A 20443-nucleotide genomic window follows, 5' to 3' on the forward strand; every position below is an offset into this window, starting at 1 on the left:
GAAGATTGGACAAATGATCAGGGAGGAGTATAAAAATATTGCTCAGGCATGCAGGAGTGAAATCAGAAGGCCAAATCACACTTGAAGTTGCAGCTAGCAAGAGCTGTTAAGAGTAAGAAGAAGCATTTCTTCAGGTATGTTAGTAACAAGAAGAAAGTCAAGAAAAGTGTGGGCCCCTTACTGAATGAGGGAGGCAACCTAGTGACAGAGGATGTGAAAAAGCTAATGTACTCAATGCTTCTTTTGCCTCTGTCTTCACGAACAGAGTCAGCTGCCAGACTATTGCACTGGGCATCACAGCATGGCGAGAAGGTGACCAGCCCTCTGTGGAGAAAGAAGTGGTTCAGGGCTATTTAAAAAAGCTGGACAAGCACAAGTCCATGGGGCCAGATGGACTGCATCCGAGGGTGCTAAAGGAGTTGGCAGATGTAATTGCAGAGCCATTGGTCATTATCTTTGAAAACTCATGGTGATCGGGGGAGGTCCCGGATGACTGGAAAAAGGCTAAAGTAGTGCTTATCTTTAAAAAAGGGAAGGAGGAGGATCCAGGGAACTAGAGGACAGTCAGCCTCACCTCAGTCCCTGGAAAAATCATGAAGCAGATCCTCAAGGAATCAATTCTGAAGCACTTAGAGGAGAGGAAAGTGATCAGGAACAGTCAGCATGAATTCACCAAGGGTAAGTCACGCCTGACTAACCTAACTGCCTTCTGTGAGGAGATAACTGGCTCTGTGGATGAGGGAAAAGCAGTGGATGTGTTATTCCTTGACTTTAGCAAAGCTTTTTGTACAATCTCCCACAGTATTCTTGCCGGCAAGTCAAAGAAGTATGGACTGGATGAATGGACTATAAGGTGGATAGAAAGCTGGCTAGATCTTCGGGCTCAATGGTAGTGATCAATGGCTCCATGTCTAGTTGGCAGTCGATTTCAAGCAGAGTGCCGTAAGGGTTGGTCCTTCATTTTTTATGAGGAGAATGGCGTGGACTGCACTCTCAGCAAGTCTGCAGATGACACTAAACTGGGAGGAGTGGTAGATACACTGGAGGGTAGGGATAGGATACAAAGGAGCCTAGACAAATTAGAGGATTGGGCCAAAAGAAACCTGATGAGGTTCAACAAGGACAAGTGCAGAGTCCTGCACTTAGGATGGAAGAATCCCATTCACTGTTACAGATTAGGAACCAAATGGCTAGGCAGCAGTTCTGCAGAAAAGGACCTAAGGGTTACAGTGGACAAGAAGCTGGATATGAGTCAACAGTGTGCTCTTGTTGCCAAGAAGGCTAACAGCATTTTGGGCTGTATAAGTAGGAGCATTGCCAGTAGACTGAGGGACATGATCATTCCCCTCTATTCAACATTGGTGAGGCCTCATCTGGAGTACTGCGTCCAGTTTTGGGCCACACACTACAAAAAGGATGTGGAAAAATTGGGAAGTGTCCAGTGGAGGGCAATAAAATTATTCGGGGGCTGGAGCACATGACTTATGAGGCAAGGCTGAGGGAACTGAGATTGTTTAGTCTGCAGAAGAAAAGAATGAGGGGGGATTTGATAGCTGCTTTCAACTACCTGAAAGGGGGTTCCAAAGAGGATGGATCTAGACTGTTCAGTGGTAGCAGATGACAGAACAAGGAATAATGATCTCAAGTTGCGGAGAGGGGAGGTTTTGGTTGGATATTAGGAAAAACTTTTTCACTAGGAGGGTGGTGAAGCACTGAAATGTATTATCTAGGGAGGTGGTGGAATCTCCTTCCTTAGAGGTTTTTAAGGTTAGGCTTGACCCCTGGCTGGGACGATTTAGTTGGGGATTGGTCCTGCTTTGAGCAGGGGGTTGGACTAGATGACCTCCCGAGGTTCCTTCCAACCCTGATATTCTATGGTCCCTATCTTGTTCATTACATTTCATTCCATTCAATGCACATGGACACTGTCCAACCAGTGCACTGAGGGACCTGACAAATGCTGAGTGCCCTAAAATCCCACTGAAATTGATGTCTCTCAGAAGACACCTCAGCACCTTACGGGATAGTCCTAAACTTTAGACAGAGTATGTGATACTTTAATTAGAGCAAAGAATCCTGTGGCACCTTATAGACTAACAGATGTTTTGGAGCATGAGCTTTTGTGGGTGAATACCCATTTTGTCAGACATGCATCTGACGAAGTGGATATTCACCCGCGAAAGCTCATGCTCCAAAACGTCTGTTAGTCTATAAGGTGCCACAGGATTCTTTGCTGCTTTTACAGATCCAGACTAACACGGTTACCCCTCTGATACTTTAATTAGAAACTACCATAATGTTGCTGTATAAGAGGAGATACTGAATTAAATTTCCACTTTAATTTTGATGTTTCCTAGATTCTCTCTTTACAGGGCCTTAACATCTTTTAATGTAGTTACAAATTTATAGCTCAGACATGCAAAATTGTATTTGCCCATTCATCCCAGCAGAATAATTTTTAGAGTATTTGTTTTTGTCCAAGAGTGAAATATGAAATGCTATTAGGTGTTTAAAAAAAACAAAACACAAAACCCCCAAAAACAGTGCTCAAATGCCTCACTTCTGACCAAAGTAGGGGCCCAGGATATAAAATTGTCTGCACTATCCCCTTGGTTTGGATTCTTTCAAGCATAGTACATGTCCTCTTTCCATGCAGGAGCATTTATTTGCAGAAACCACGTTTGTCCTCATGACTATGATCTTCTCAATAATCCACACAGATGAAAAATCCTGTGGAGTCTATTTGTTTGGCATATAATTGCTCCTAGGGGAATTCTGCACCACTGCACACATGCAGAATTCATGTCCCCTGCAGATTTGTTTCCCTGCAGAAAAATGCCTTCTGACACGAAAGCAAAGGGAAGCCGCAAGAGCGATCACGCACCCCTCCCCGGCACATCTCTCTGAAGTAATGGAACAACTTCCATGCCTCCTTCACTTGGAACAAGTGCCTCAAGAATCATAATAGTAATATAATACACAGTTTGTTATGGGGTACCTGCCCCACACTGGGCTCTAAGCGGTTAATAGAGCCCTAGGGAGGTTGCACCAGAGATAGCCACTCAGAGAAGGGCTGAAGGAGGTGGCCAGTCAGGGCCAAGCTGTCCATATAAAAAGGGAGATGCAGGGCAGAGGAAGGCAGTTCTCTGCTAGGAGCCCAGGGATGAAGGACTATGTCTCTGGAGGGCTGAGACACCTGCCAGCACCCTGGACAGAGCAGAGCAGGGAGCTGGCTGCTAGGGTTTGCAGGCTGAGGTCGTGAGGCAAGGGCAAAGAGGATGCTGGGGCCACAAGGAAGTGGCCAGACAATTTGTTGCAGTAGCCACTAAGGGAAGTGGCTTAACAACAAACTGCAGTTCCCCTGGAAGGGGGGTGTCATAAACAGATAAGTAAGAGTTAATAGAACAAAAGTGCTTCATATCTCTTTGACTGGAAAGGGTTAACAAGAACAGTGAGCCCGGCTGTCACCTGACCAGAGGACCAATCAGGGGGCAGGATACTTTCAAATCTTGAGGGAGGGAAGTTTTGTGTGTGCTGTTAGATTTTGGTTGTTGTTCACTCTGGGGGCTCAGAGGGACCAGACGTGCAACCAGGTTTCTCTCCGATACAGGTTCTTATAAGTTCAAAATAGTGAGTACTAGGTAGATAAAGCGAGTTAGGCTTATGTTTGTTTTCTTTATTTGCAAATGTGTATTTGGCTGAAAGGAGTTCAAATTGGTATTTTGCTGAAAAGATTCTAATTTGTACTTGTACACTTAGGCTGGGAGGGTATTCCCAGTGTTTATAGCTGAAAGACCCTGTACCTATTCCATTTTTTAAAATTTACCAAGATAATTTTTACTGTTTTTCTCTCTTTAATTAAAACCTTTTCTTGTTTAAGAACCTGATTGTTTTTTTTTAATTTCTGGTGAGACCCCAGGGGACTGGGTCTGGATCCACCAGGGAATTGGTAGGGAGAAAGAGAGGCTAATTTCTCTCTGTGTTAGGATTACTTTCTCTCTCAGGGATAGTCTGGGAGGGGGAGAGAGAAGGAGGGGGAAAGGTGGATTTTCCTCTCTGTTTTAAGAGTCAAGGAGTTGAATCACAGTGATCTTCCAGGGTAACCCAAGGAGGGGAAGCCTGGGAGAGGCAACGGTGAGGGAAAGGGTTTACTTTCCTTGTGTTAAGATCCAGAGGGTCTAAGGTCATCCCCGGGCAAGGTTTTGGGGGGACCAGAATGTACCAGGCACTGGAATTCCTGGTTGGTGGCAGCGCTACAGGTTCTAAGCTGGTAATTGAGCTTAGAAGAATTCATGCTGGTACCCCATCTTTTGGACATAAAGGTTCAGAGTGGGGAATTGTACCATGACAGGGGAAGCACAGGGTTTGGCATGGCCGGAGGGTTGTGTCAGTGAAGAGGATGCCACAGTCCTTGGAGAGATGTAGGTCATAGAGCAGGAGTGATGGTGGTGAGGCAGAGGATGCACTAACACTCAGAGCTAATTCCCAAGTCAGCCAGCAGGAGGTGCCAGAGTGATGAGTGAACCCCATTATACAGTTTTTATACAGAATTTTGCATCAGAAAAGCTCTTTGAGATCATTATCCCAATTTTAGAGATGGGGAAACATGCACATGGAGAGGTGAAGTGACTTGCCCAAGGTCACCCAGAAGGCTAGTGACAGCCAGGAATAGAACCCAGATGTCCTGATTCCCAGTGCAGTGCTCTATCCAATAAACCACACTATTCTTCTGATGACTGCAAAAGAGTTATTTGAACCTGCAGTATAGCCCTTAGGAGGAGGCAAAACTAGAAGATTTCTAACTGCTACTGCTCCTTTTTCCTGCTTGCAGGCAAGGAGCTTTGGAGAACAGCTGAGGGGTGTATCCTATTGCTCTCTGCACATCAGCCCTCATTTCTTCTAAGCACATAATAGATAGGGCTCCCCCCAGTAGATAGTATTACCAGACATACCCGACAACCTTCTGAGAGAGACAAAAGGTTCATTTATTTCCTGAGCAATTTTCAGGCAGAAAGGCGCATGAGTAGTCAGTTTACTTAGACAACAACCTGCAACTCACTTCACTCAAGAGGGCCACTATTTCTGAGCTAGCTAAATTTTAATGTAGTCAGCTAGAACTTAAGGGCTCTGTCTATCAAACTCTGAATAGCTGCTCATCTACATTGGTCCAGAACCATGAAAATAATGTGATGCATCTACATAACAATAAATAAGCAAACATGCACATGGTGGTAGGCACACTACCAAAAAAAACCTTCTTCAGTGATTTCCTGGTCCCTGCTATTTTCCTGAGTGCAGGATTCCTCTCTTATAAGAGCTTTTCCCTAATATATACACATCAATAACTAAATAGTTGACTTCATAACTTCTTTTTCCACTGAGCTGTTTAGTTTTAAGGATTAATGTATTTTATGTAACTGAAAAAGTTGATTTAGAAGCTTCATTTACAGTTTTCCATAAAACAAGATCAGTTTTCTTTGCTATACCACAGTCTACCTTTGTGCCTCTAATTTTTCTCCCAAATGAATACTTGTCCACAGCTTTAAAGTGTTCTTTGCTGAAGTAACCTGAAGACACTCAGCTGACAGGGCAAAAAGAGAAGCCAGAAAAAGTCTAAGCATGTATGTGTTACAAATAATACTGAAGGAGTTTAGCATACTTAAGGGTTTTACCAGACCACATCTCCAGATAATCACAAAAAGTTATGTGAAAGTAGCACTGAGGAACTATTTTAAACCCACAGAAGCAAAGAAATTCAGAAATAAAGATGAAAAGCCATCCTTAATCTACCCCAATGTTAGACATTGCAGCATGTCTAGTACATAAGCTCATCCATCATTTAACTCAACCTTCCAATAATAGGGAGGATTACACATGAGTTTCTTTAACACACTTACTTATGTGAATTTAAATAAGAGCTCATGAGATTGATAAAAAAATTTTAAAAAACCATAATTTGTTGATTCTCAGTATAACTGAGTTCATTTCAGAGTCAGGTTTTCATCCATCTAGGGACTGTTGACGTAAGAAGTCAGCTTCTCTATCAAGTCTGACTACAAAATATTTTTTGTAGATTCGGCTGTAAGGTTCAGATTCTCCTTAACACTTTGGCTGCTGTATTCAAGCACTAACACCATGATCAAAAACACTGTAAAAGGATTTTTGATATTTTCCTAAAATAAGTAATTTAGGGTCAGAATCATTCCCTTCTGAGGAATCCCCCTTCACCACAAGCGAGACCGTGAAAATTCCACATATTTCTAAAAAATCATCCAGTAAGGAGTGTGGGCAGAATTTGCTGTCTATGGAGTGAACAATGAGTGTTACCTTGCAGCCCCAAAACTGACCTAAACTCCATGGAGAGATCCTGAAAATCTGAGGGCTGGAAAAAAGTTTGAAAAACATTTACAGGAAGGGATGGGTTCCTCCACATTAACCCATGGTACAGCTCTTCGCCTTTAATACCCTTTCCATGGGAGCTTGCCAGCAAAGAATATGAATCTATAAGAATGATATTTTTCCTGCTGATGCTTCCCTGCAAGTTTGCCAGGTTGATGATGATCCAATGTATCTTAGTCATGCCACACCTAAGCACTACCCCTACTCAGTGAAACCCTCCTAAAATTGTAGATCCCAAATGCCAAGTTAATGTGGAAGAATCTCACTGATTTGGAGCTTCTCTGTGACAATTTATCAATACTGTATATGGACCTGGTTACTGGGATGTTTAAGTCAAGTCAATAGAGCTGCCTGGGAAAACAGAATGACTCAAAATAAGCCACCACGCAGCACACATTTGAAATTTGCTAAAGGACAATCCATTGGCTCTGAAGACCCTGCTTGATTTCCTGCTAGGCCTACAGGACTAGTTTTGACCAGAAGGGTCAAAGCCTGGGAATACAGAAGCAGCATGTTAAAAAGGACACTCTCGTTCAAGTAAGGTAACAGTAGGCTGAGACAAAGGACCTTGATGGGAGTGTCTGAAGAAGCTAGGCCTGTCTAGGTCATGACCAGAAGATGTTAAGGCTTTAGGTAAGACAGATATGCATATAGACTCTTTGTAGTTTTAAAACCCTTTTTCTCTCAAAGATTTGTTCTGCCTGCAAAATAAACAATAGTTTGGTTATAAGGAGACTGTTTTGTCCCTGTACATCACTGGCCACATACTCATGATGGGAAGAACTTTAGATGCCAGAACTCAGTCTAACTTTCCAAATAAACCTGGTTGACCCACAGGCTACTGACAGGTTTCAGAGTAGCAGCCGTGTTAGTCTGTATCCGCAAAAAGAGTAAGAGTACTTGTGGCACCTTAGAGACTAACATTTATTTGGGCATACATTTTTCTTTCCTGTTCTTTCCACAGGATACCATAGCCCGGTTTTAAGAGTGGGAGAATTATGAAAATTCAACCCCAGGGGAAATAAAAGACAAGAAAGTCCTAATACTTGTGCACTCAGACCACAAAGGCCACAGAAGTGACAACCAGCCCTGTAATCATGACAGTGGACTTCAGAGTTTAAAGAATGATGCTATTTAGCAGACAAATTTCCCTTCATCTGACAGATTCTGGGCCCTTCCAGTGTGATTTATGATGCCTGAATTCTCCCTGTAGGAAACAGATGAGAGGATAATCTAGTCCTATGTCACTGTTTTTAAATACTATAAAATAAAAAAATCTTGTAAATCCAGATTATGGAGTAACTGCTTATAAAATTTTCATTTAAAAATGGTGATTTATGGGAGTGCAAAAAACCAGAAACCATAAAAAACAACTTTAGCACAGAAACAAACAGCTGAATTTATTTAAATCAAATTTGAAAACATTTTTCTCCTCTGACTCTTCCATGTGAAGTTTCAGACCAAGATCAGTTTTATACTTGTGTTATAAGTAAGGCTGCGAGGCTGTCACCGAAGTTACAGATTCCGTGACTTTCCACAATCTTCATGACTTCTGCAGTGGCTAGTGCTAGATCAGGGACTGCCCGAGGTCAGCAGCCCCTTGGTCAGCAGCAGCAGTTTGGATGTGTGGGAGGGGGCTCAAGGCTGGGGCAGAGGGTTGGGGTGTGGGGCGACACTTACCTGGGGAGGGACTCCCTGTCTCCCACTTGCATGTCCTTGCAGCTACTAGGTGGAGGGGCAAAGGGGCTCCAAACACTGCCTACACCCGCAGGTGACACCCCCCTGTAAGTCCCACTGGCTGTGCTTCTCAGCCAATGGGAGGTGCGGAGCTGGCACTTGTGGCGGGAGCAGCGCATAGAGCCCCCCTGACCGCCCCTCCCTTAGGAGCTGCAGGGAAATGCAAATCAGAGCTGGGTGGGGAACCTGCCAGCCCCGCCATGCACACCCCCCAGCACCAGCGGGGATCCCAGGCCAAGCGCCACCCACTCCCCCATCCTCCAGTACCAGTAGAGGTCAGGGGTTGGGCGCCGGCACCTGCCCCACCCCATGGTGCCCCAGCCCAAGTTTCAGTTAGGGGTTGTCATAAATGGATTGTTAAGGGTTAATGTCTCTTCTACCTGTAAAGGGTTACAAGCAGGGAACTGGACACCTGACCGGAAGACCAATCAGAAGACAAGATACTTTTAAATTTGGGTGGAAGGAAGCTTTTGTGTGTGTTCTTTGTCCGTTGTGTGTTCTTCTCTCGGACTACAGGCTCTCTAAGTTTCTTTTCAAATAGTAAGTAAAAACAGGTGGTTTAGGCTTTTTGATTGTTTTACTCTATTTGCAATTGTGGATCTGGCTGGGTAACTTTTATGTGTGTAGTTGCTGGGAATATTTTGATTTGTATTGGTACTGGGGGCGGAAGTCTCTTTCTGGTGTCTGTAAGCTATAGGACCCTGTAATATTTACATCTTGAAGTTACAGAGATAATTCTTTACTTTTTCCTTTCTTTTATTAAAAGATTTCTTTTTAGAGGACCTGATTGATTTTTTTTTCTTGTTTCCCTTGTTTTATTCCAGGGGATTGGGATAACTCACCAGGACGGGTGGGGGAGACGGGAGGGGGGAGAGATAGATTCAAGGAAAACAGAGAGAGATTCTGTTTGCCTCTTTGTGGAAGGGAAGGTATGGTGATTTAAGAGGTTGGATCAGTATCTCTCAGGATAGCCCAGGGAGGGAAATTCTGGGAGAGGGAAAGGTGGGGGAATGGTTTATTTCTCCTTGTTTTAAGAACCCAAGGGATCTGGATTCTTGGGGTCCCCAGGGAAGGTTGGGGAGGTCAGAGTGCCCCAAAACACTATATTTTTGGGTGGTGGCAGTGCTATCAGATCTAAGCTGGTAATTAAGCTTAGAGGATTCAGGTGCTAGTATCTCATTTTCTGAACTCTAAGGTTCAGGTCTGAGAGGGAATGCTATGACAGGGGTATATAGTAAAAGTCATGGATAGGTCATGGACATGAATTTTTTTTTTTTTTTTTTTTACTGCCCGTGACCTGTCAATGACTTTTACTAAATACCCACAACTAGAACGCAGCTTTAGTTATAAGTAATAGAGGAAAATTGGAAGAGTGGGGTTTGTAATAAAATTACTGAAACTATTTTCCACTATGGTAACTACATTTGGGCTGTAATGATCCTAAATCCAATAAGCAGTATCAAGTCACACAAGAGGAATCCTTGAAAAAATATTTAATTCATAATATTGACAAGCAAACACCAGCTGCACATGGCAGAGAACATGTACTAAACTATTAACTCACAGAACTGAAGGAGGGCTATATTAATTTCAAATTATCTTTGGTTTATTAAATCACTCACTTCTGGAAAAAAATTAAGGAAAAACATTAGTAAACTCTTATTCACAACATTGCTCATGCCTGGTTTTAGTTATCTGACAAAATATTCATGAAGTCATTCAAAATAATGTGTAATGTAGATTTTTCAGTCTGACAACCAAAACAGTTGAAAAATATATATATATCAAGTGATCACAGCTGAACAATATTCTAAATGCTGAAGTGTAATACAATAAGATGCTCAGTTATAGATTACATAGGAAACTTTGTAGTTTTATAAGGGAATCAAAACTCTTAAAAAAATGAAAAATCCCAAATCCTCTGATCCAACTATAAATCTGAAAGTCCATGTGCTGAAGCATAAATGCAAATGAGAAGTTGGAGCCTAATGTAGAAATAAGCTACTCTATTGCGTGAATTATCATCATCATCAGTGTGTGACTTGATTGGATTGTGTGGTGGTAGACTGATTATAGTCACTCTGCATTCAATCATTGGAGAATTACGCCAATAGCCTACTAAATATACACCCCAAACTTGATTACTTTTATTAGACTATGTCTCAGTTATTCCGCATTTCATTATTATAAAAAATTGTTTTAAACAACAACTTGAGGGAGAGGCATTATTTAAAATATCCTTCCACTAGGAAAAGTATTTCCTAGAAGAAAGAAGAGAAAGTAGGGAAAAGAAAATTAGCATCTTCTCTCCCCGATTTTGGCTATACATATTATAAATAAATTAAAAAAAAAAAAGTCAAACACTTCCTTCTCTTCATGTTCCCAGGACCTGTAAGGTCCCTTTTCTCTTCTCCAGTCTCCATGAACCCAGTTGACTTTCTGATGCAGTTTGTGAACTAAATTGGAAAAAAAAACTTTGTAATGGACAGTGAGGTCTGCAGGTATCCCAAAAGTGCTGCTGAGCTCATAGTGAGGGAAGAGCAGATGAGGATTAATGTTTCCTTTGTCTCCAAAGCTCTGTTCCCTCACTTACTTGCCTCCATCCACCAACTCCCAACTAAACTCGGTTTCTTAGGACAAGGAACTGAACAAGGCACTAGTTCAGCTCCCACACATACGCAGTTTGCAGACACCTCCACTGACATGTCTGCTTCTGCAGCTATCTCTATTCACAAACAGACGGATTTTAGGTTGGTTCAGGTTTTGCTTTTAAACAGATAACTAAATATCACTGGGTCATTCTTTCCGCATCACTGGAGGAAAGCCTTCCCCCAAAAGATGGGTTTTGCATTGTTTCCAAATGTCAGGCATATCCAGATTTCTTGTAGTAAGGGGTTCCACTATCACAGACTACCTGCAATGAAACTGCTCTACTCTGGCCCCAGAGAAGTATCCCTGAAGGGCCACATCTTCCAAACCAATAGATAGACTAATTGCCTTTGTGTAAGGGCTCTGAAAATGAGGATCAGGCACTTGAACTGAACCCATAATAGAACAGGGAGCCAGCAGAGCGTAGGAGGTCTGTGTATATAATCACTTCAGTGTACGTGATGGCTTTGGTGACCAGTGCCAGACAGCCTATTACTGTCTCCTGGGTAAAAGTTCTCCTTTAGCTCAAGTGGTGCTTTTGGCACTGAAGGTCTATGGTTCAAACCTCACTGACAACTATTGTATCTGTAGAAGTGGGCAGTTGTGTTTTGTTACAAGAACTCTTCAAAATAACAAAAAGCTTGGACCCAGAGGTAAAAGTAAGCAGGTACGCCCTGGTATGGGACACTGGCAAGAATTGGTGCACTGTACCGGGGCAGATGGGCTTCCCCTGGCAGCAATTTAAAGGGCTTGGGGCTCCCACTGACGCTACCCTCCAGGGCCCTTTAAATCGCCAGCCGAGCCCCACTGCTGGAGCCCTGGGGTAGCGGCAGTGGGGCTCTGGCGGTGATTTAAAGGGCCAGGGGCTCCCGACTGCAACTACTGCAGCAGAGCCCCGGGCCCTTTAAAGCTCTGCCAGAGGCCGGGGCCCCAGGATAGCGGAAAGCCGGGAGCCCCCTCCCATGGTGATTTAAAGGACCTGGGGCTCCGGTGCGGTAGCAGCAGCTGGAGTCCCGGGCTCTTTAAATCACCCCCAGGGCTCTCAGCCACCTCTGCAGCTGGTAGCTCTGCAGCTGGTAGCTCTGGGGGGTAATTTAAAGGGCCCAGGGCTCCCAGCTACTGCTACCACAGCCCCTGATTTAAAGGGCCTGGGGATCTAAAGGCCCCGTCTCTTCCGGTAGAGGCCACACTTCTTCCGACTGAGGTCCCGCCCCTCCTAAAGGACTTACTGGTACTCCGGAGTCCTTAAGTTACTTTCATTCCTGCTTGGACCTTTAAAAAAGTAATAATCTTCTATTATTTAAGCGAACGTTTAGTTGAAGCTTTTAGCTGGCCCAGTATTCACAACAGCAGATTAGTACAGAGAGGAGCAGAGCAGAGACAAAGGCTAAATATACTGCAGAGCTTGCATCTGCACCACTGTAGCACTACTAGTGCATACGCTCTAAGCCAACGGGAGAGAACTCTCCTGTGGACTTAATTACTCTAGCCCCCGCAAGCTGTGGAGGCTATGTCGGTGGCTGAAGCTCTGACACTCACGTAGCCCTGTCCACACCGGCACTTAGGTTAGTGAAATTTATGTCACTCAAAAGGAGGCTTATTCACTCCCGAGTGACATAATTTATACCAACTTAAGCTGTAGTGTGTACATAGCCTAACTCAGTCCTGTGTTGGCAGCAGGAAATTGGAAGGATACTTAGCCCTAGAGACAGGGAGTACCTTTCATTACAACTCACTGACCTCTTTGGCTTGGGGCAGCATCGATTTTAAGGATGCACAGATAATCAGGAAAATGATGGGAAACTCAGACCTATCTTCACTGCCCTTAGCAAAAGACTATTAATTCAAGTTCTCTCTATCACAAAATCTATCTGGGTCTCATAAAAAAATAACCAATGTAAATGTAATCCATCTGCATTAAAATGTTTTGAAATAAATAGATTTGGAAGACTCTTAAGAAGCTTGAACAGGGTATTGCAAAGCTAAACGACAAAATCAAATAGGGATAATAGAAAGCTATAAAACCATTGTGATGTCAAAAATGTATTTTGGAGTTTGGTTGCTGTAAATAGCTCATCTTAGACTAGACTGTAATGTTACAATCTACCTTGAGTAAGAAGAGGAGCACTGTCGTGCACCTGAGCAGGGCTGAGCATGAAGCAAGAGAATATCTTGCTTACTCCTCTTTGCAGCTAAGTAAAGGCTGTGACGATCTAGCCTTTCGATCTTATTGTACACTAAATACATTGCACAGGAGAGATGGCAAGTTTTTTAAATTACCTAATGTTTTCTGAATGCTCCTTATTGAGTATGTTAATATTAAAAAAAAAATCAATAAAATACCTACCTTATTTTGACAGATCTGGTGGACTGATCTAGAATGAGCATCTGGTATCACTGCTGCACTGCAGCCTGCATTGAGGTCAAAAACTTCTAAGGTTCGGTTGCTACCAGCTGCAAGAATAATATCTGTAACCTCTGTGAGTTAAAGTTCAAACAACACAAACAGATCCAATGGAGACAAGAGCAAAAAAAAATACCTATGTTTTAACAAGATCTAGTTTATAAATTACATTTATGAATCAAGTATACTAAATTTCCATAACCAGGATACTTGTACTGATCAAAAATAGGCACAAATATATACATACTTCAATTGAAACAAACTCCTTAACTATTTCAACAGCCAGATTCTTACTAGCAAATAGGCCAAAGTATGTCAGCAGCCTGCAAGAAAATTGATTTTTTAAATACAGTGCTACATGTGTGTGGAATAGGATTATTCACTTGTGTCTTTGCCAAGCATAAAATGGTCATCCTAAATTCTTGCTAATAGGATCTGTAGAATACATCACTATATAGGCATATATAACAGCATCATTTATATAGTATTTTGGAGGAAGGGAAGTTGCCTCCAAACATTTTTAAAACATCAAATTAATTCTCACAATAGCACAGTGAGATAGTGAAGTATTACTATTGCCATTTTACAGATGGGAAAGCTGAAGCAGTCATGAAGTGATTTAAGCAAGGTCAGTGTCAGAAATCAGATTATAAGTAAAATATTCCTGAGTCCACATAAATTAAGGGTAATAAACCAGTGAAATAATTTACCAAGGGTCATGGTGGATTATCAATCACTGACAATTTTTGAATCAAGATTGGATATATTTCTAAAAGATCTGCTCTAAGAATTATTATGGGGAAGTTCTATGGCCTGTGTTATACAGGAGGTCAGATTAGATGCTCATAGAGGTCCCTTGTGGCTCTGGAATCTGACACTTTTAAGGCAACAATTCTTTCATAAAAATATAAAAATAATTTTACTCAAAGTATTATTGATTTATTTGATGGTCATTCCTAGGGATTCCAGTCATGGAGCAGGGCCTCACTGTGCTAGTTGCCATATACATATATTATTATAAAACGGTCCCTGCCTCAAAAAATTTACAATTTAAATACATTAATATGCTAGGCTGGAGTCCAACAAGACTACTATGAAAACAATTACATTAGTATTATAATTGTAGAAAAAGACACTAGCTATAGAGTTCATGTCAATTTTTTATTTTGAATATTTCCAAGCCATTCAGCCTAAAATACTGTACAGAAACAATAATTATCCAGGACCCAGGATACAAGAGTAGAAATCATTTATTGCTGAAAGGCTGGTAATCTCCACAGTAGAAGCCATGGGGAATTTCTGTACTGATTTGCAAATGCTCTTCTGTTTATATCTGCAAAAGATATGAAATTAATGAAGTATTTAGCAAAAAAAAGAGTCATAATTTGTGACTAAAAGTAAACTTCTAGTGAAACAGCTGGAAGCCAAGATCCCCTTTTTATTACCAGACAAAGCCACAGTAATATAAAGGTGCCAGTAAAAAACAATTTAGTTGGAAGACTCACAGTAGGAAAAAACATGTATACACGTAACATAGGCATGAGTACTTTTTGATCTAATGGACTGATGTTCAACTTTCCACCTACTTAAAATCAAAATAATTCAGCCTTCCATCCAGAAGGTGTTAAGAGTAAATCTTCCAATTATAATGATTATGAAAGTAGAAATATCACTAGGTATGGTGCTGCATTTCACATGCTGCGTATGAGGGAGAAGAGAAAATGGATGAAAAAACAAACAAACCCTATCTTGTTTGACCCCCAGCACGGTACTAGAAATCTATTCTGAAACGTTTTTTAAAAAAATTTGGTTGAGGTCTCATGTGTATCCAAATGCAGACTGGATTAAGACAAAGATTTCAAGTTTTAGCAACAGGCACTCTGTTTGCTCTGTCATGGTTCAGGTAAAAAACTGCTCACAGGTGAATTCAGTAGTCCATGAGACAGAGTGGTAAACATGAAGCAAACCAACTCCATGAGCTGAGTCTAGAGAAACAGGCACAGATACCTTCCGTCCCCAACACACACGAACAATAGATAAAGGACCTGTTCCAAATCCCACTGAAAGTCAATGGGAGTCTTTCCCTTAACTCCAATGAGAATTGGATCAGGCTCGAAGAGTAGAATACTCTTTCCACAACAACTGGAAGGGAAAGCAACAGAAGTTAATTGAAAAGAAAAGAATCCATCCCAAATGAGAGGCCCAAGCACATTCAGGAGGCACTGTGGTCAGACAGAAGAACCGTATATAATTTTTTTCCTCTCCACTTTCAGGGACAGAATGCTAGCTTTGCTCTGGGAAGAATGGCTGTGATGGTGTATAGGATTTTGTGGAGCGTTAGCCAGAGCACTGATTGGAGGGATGAGGAGGTTGGAATGACAGAGTGCAATTGTGAGGAGTAGAGAAAAGGAAACCTTTTAGTGCTTGACTGCAGATGGAAAGGAAGATTATACAAAATGAGGGATATGACTACGAAAGAGGAAGTGACTTCAGAAAACTGACTGCACTTAGCAGATAGAAAGGATCCACAGGAGCTTAGTATTCCTTGCATAAAGTAAGAGGTATTCTGGAAGTGATACATATTTTATTTGGAACAAAATGTTTTGTGTTTTTATTTAAAAATTTATTCACCTGCTAATCCTAGAGCAGGATAAGAATTAATTAAAAGAAAAGAAAAAATATTTCTGTTTCAGCATCACAACTGAGCAGAGGAAATTAAAACTAAGTTCAACAGTAAGAACCTCCCACCACTCTGTTCACTTTGTGTTTGGTCAAACAGTCACAGAGGTGTAAAGGAGCCCAAAAAGCCCTGGTTGAAGTTTAGGGAGGACACACCTGTTGGAGGCACTGTGGAAGACAGCCAGAAGGCACATCACAAGCACACAATGCTGCAGCCCTTAAGGCAACCTGAGTCGCTGTCATAATTTAAATTGACCCCCCAGGACTGGTCTAAATTATGCCACCAAGATCCTCTCAGAGTAGCCCAGGATTAGGATGACGCAAACATGGCTTAAAGCTTACTGCCACCACATACCCCAGCCTCTTAGGGTATGTCTACACTAGAAACATAAGTTGATCTATATTAGGTCAACTTACAGCCACTGCAGTAATTACTGCGGTGGTGTATGTCCACCCTACCCTCCTTGGGTCAGTGGTGCACATCTTCACCAGGAGCATTTCCACTAACCTACAAGGGGCAGTGTGGGGAATTGAGAGCCCAGTCTCTCAGCTCCTCTGGCAGCTTCCTGCTGGAAGCCTGGCTACTCCACAGGCTCCCGGCAGGCTGCCCTTCCCCTCTACTTCCCGTTCCCTGCTGGGAGAGGGGTCCAGCTGCCCAGACGTCTCACACTGACTCCCAGCTGAGAGCAGGGTCCATTCTTGTCTGGGTTCCCAGCCAAGAGTCAGGTCCAGCTGCCTGAGCTTCTTGCCCCAGTTCCCAGCAGGGTCCATTCTTGCCCCGGCTCCAACCAGGAGCAGGATCCAGCCACCCTGCTCTCCAGGGGAGTGGGGGACAGCTGGGCTTTAGATGTCCGGCTTTCTTATCACTTTCACGTCTCCTGCCAACAGCCAATGTAAGGAATGCAGTATCTACACAGACACTGTATAATCCTAACTACACCAATGTAAGCCTTACACTTCTCATGGAGGTGGAGTTATGTCAGTGTAGTAGGGCTCTTACATTGGGGAGAGGAAGGCTGTAGTGTAGACACTAACATAATTAGGTCAACATAAGCTGCATTATGTCAACCTGTGTAGTGTAGACCAGTGGCTCTCAACCTTTCCAGACTACTGTACCCCTTTCAGGAGTCTCATTTGTCTTGCATACGCCCAGTCTCACCTCACTTTAAAACTACTTGCTTACAAAATCAGAAAATAAAAAATACAAAAGTGTCACAGCACACTGTTACTGAAAAATGTCTTCACTTTCTCATTTTTACCATATAATTATAAATGAATTGGAATATAAATATTGTACTTGCATTTCAGCAAATATTTGAGCAGTATATTTCAGCTTTTAGACCAAAATGTTTGATTACATAATAATTCGTTTTACAATCTCCTCTTTGCTTCAAACTTTATTTTGGAGATGCCCATGAACACATCATCTCACACTATCTGTGGTTAGATGACAGCCATATTCAAACTAGCCCAGTCAATAACATGATGTTTTATATTTTTAAAAGGATTGTACACATCACACACACACACATGTAAATTGAACTCCTTATCTTGTGAAGAGAACTCAGACTGGGGTGTAAAACAGAAAAGCTCTGTGTCTGTGTGCATCACTTCATAATTTGTCCTATCACTTACATTCAGATATTTCACAACTAAGTCTAACTGAATCTCACAGTCTTGGTTTGTTAGGTCTCACCCTCAAGCACCCTGGAGAGGGTGCGAGGCCTATGCTCCACACACTTATTTCCCTACAGTGAAAAAAGGCACTGCAATTCACGTCCCCAAAGGCACTTGTGGAGCTCTCTTCTTCCCTAGATCTCTCAGCATATCACTGGGTCTAGCACTGCTTTGATTAAAACACACACTGCCATCACTTCTTGGGTTCCGTGTGGTTTACATCATTAGACCCAGCACTCACAGTTTTGCTGTTCATTTCTGAATACAACTGTAGGCCCTCTCCATTTTCTGCAGATGTGAAACTCAATATTTTTTATCAGGTACAGGCTTCCTGATGATATGATCTGAAATGTCATCAAACGAACATGCAGAGACTTCTTTTGAATGTTCCATTAACTCAAGAGAGACTTTCCTTTCAGTATCTTCTGTTTCATTACCTACATGACTAGTAACAGAGCCCTGCATATCTCTGCGCTAGAGGGATACATTCTTGAATATGCAGAGAGATAGCTAATTTAGTGACTTGCTTGGCCCTTTTAGTTTTAAATTCTTTCTGTTTGATGTTGCATTATCTACTAGCATGGATGACTACTTAGATTTTTAACTGCATCTTTCAAACACTTTCAGTTTTAGTTTCAGGAAGTCTCTTGCCAATCCAATCAATGGCAATCCATAGTAAAATTCACTTGGGGAAAAAAGGAATCCAGGGTTAAGCAATCAACTTTACAAAGGCCATGACAAAAGGGAGGATTGGATTTACCAATATTAAGCACTATTACCAAGCTAGTCAGAAATCTGATGTACTGGATAACAACAAACCCTAACAAGCACTGCATAGAGAGCTAGAACAAGCTTATTTTTGTGCAGTAAAACTCCAGGTCATCCCCTGGGTATCCTGTTGAACATAAAACTCTGACGTACCTGAACTCAACATTTTGCTATTTATCAGCATTTTAAGGGCTTTTTTTAGCTTGAAACACTTAGTATGGAATTCTGCCCATCCATGCACAGCATGTGCTAGTACGGCTTGTTTTCAGCGTTGTTGTAATCATGTTGGTCCCAGAACGAGAGAGAGAAAGTGGGTGAGATAATATCTTTTACTGGATGAACTTCTGTTAAGTTGTGAAGCTCAAAAGCTTGTCTCTTCCACCAACAGAAGTTGGTCCAGTAAAAGATATTACCTCAGCCACCTTCTCTCTAGTACAGCTTGACATTTTAAAATGTCAGAGAACATGTTCCATAGTTTGTTCACTTATTAGGTACATACTGTTACTATGAATAAGTGCTAAAATAATTGATAAACAAATTAATAGTTCACAGTCATTTGAATAGTGTTTTTATCTCATTTTGAATTCCTTACATACTGTTGATTCCCTTGTCAAAAAGGTATGTCAGGGTGACTGCAAAATTGGGGGAAAAAATGAGTTTTGTCTGCTTCACGTTCTTTAAATGGACTGAATGCACATAAGGATATGAAGCATCACAGTCTGAAAACAAATTAAAATTAACGGCAGATAGTGAATTTTCACTGCTTTTACCAGCAGTTATTTATGCTGACATGAGGAAATTTAACTAAATGGTAACATGAGAGAGTGTAAAAAGTTGTTGATAAAAAGGATGATATTGCATTTAATCATTTAGATGCAGTAGTCAGGTCATCTGGATTCTACTCCTAGGACTGCAACAAACCTCTTGTGTGACATTTGCAAAGAAGGCTCTCTCTGCCTCACTTCTCAAATTTAAAAAATACTTACCCCACTTCACAGGGATATTGTGATATTTATTCTTTAACGCTTACAGAACTCTTTGACACCCTTGTTTGGAAGGTCCCACAGAATGGGAAAAAGCATTAAGATTGTTATTACTATTTATTATTGTATTGTCTTCACCTCTAAAAAAAAAGAGAATCCATTGGCCATCCAGACTGCATTACCATGCTCTTCTAATTAATGCTTTAATCCTTTCTTTATGGTTCCTTCTAGACTTGAATCTGATCCAACAAGCATTTTTCCAAACTCATGGAGTGAGAGTTGTGAGAAACAAAAGAAGTGACACTGTGCTTTATCAAAGTAAAAATGCCAGAAAATGGACTGGAGGGAAACCATAAAGAAAATGTCAAAGCAAATTAAACTTCTTTAAAATGCCTTTTTAAAAACAACAACAACAACAACAACAACAACTGGCCCTCAGAATAATTTTAGGGTTTTTTAATATAATGTGAACAATTTCAAGTTTGTCCTTTTTAGCACTACAAAAAATAACCCAAGGAAACTAATGGCATGGTTCTGGGAGTTGGCTGTTAAGTGATACTGATTTAATGGATACCTGCAGCATCAAGAGGAAAATATTTGAACAAAGATAGAGATATTAGCTATCGTACAGTTATCCTACAACTTAATTGCTTTGTAGCGTCTACGTCCACAAAAATACTAAGAAAATCAATTCATTAAACAAGCTTAGAATTAGAAAATAAAGCTGTAGTCATTTGGATCGGAAACATCAGGATTGGAATTTCTATAGCATCTCATGTTAGGATCAAAATATGGACTTACAAAAGGTATGTAAGGAGTATTACCCTCATTTTACAGAAAGGCCACAGGGCCAGTGAAGTTATGACAGTTTCCCCAATTTAGGAGCTTACGTCCTTACTATTATCTCACAGTAGTAAGCACTATATCCATACTCTTTTGCCCTTAATTCTTTCCTATCCCTACCCCAAAATCTACAGTACCACTATAAATTACCTTAAAGCTTTTTTTTTTTTAAAAAAAAAAAGAAGAGCAGTATGCCTACATTTTTTTTAAAAGTTTAAAATAATAGAAAGGAAATTGCAAAATAGTGGTGGTATAAAAACCATAAAGATCAAAAGATGAAATTTTAGAATTATACAGATGCACA

At 41.4% G+C, this 20443-nt stretch overlaps 1 protein-coding gene across 5 annotated transcripts in view; it reads right to left on the reverse strand.

The window, feature by feature from the left end:
- The window catches only part of WDR27 (WD repeat domain 27), a 220288-nt gene that overhangs the window by 121492 nt on the left and 78353 nt on the right, over window positions 1-20443 (reverse strand). For all 5 annotated transcript variants that reach the window (XM_030556801.1, XM_030556800.1, XM_030556799.1 and 2 more), the window contains 2 exons: window positions 14425-14522; window positions 13133-13254 (listed from right to left, as the gene is read on the reverse strand). In XM_030556801.1, the coding sequence (XP_030412661.1) occupies window positions 13133-13254; window positions 14425-14522 (220 nt within the window). The remainder of the gene's footprint in view (window positions 1-13132; window positions 13255-14424; window positions 14523-20443) is intronic.

The sequence above is a fragment of the Gopherus evgoodei genome, chromosome 3 (assembly GCF_007399415.2).
Source record: "Gopherus evgoodei ecotype Sinaloan lineage chromosome 3, rGopEvg1_v1.p, whole genome shotgun sequence".
Taxonomy (NCBI): Eukaryota; Metazoa; Chordata; order Testudines; family Testudinidae; genus Gopherus; species Gopherus evgoodei.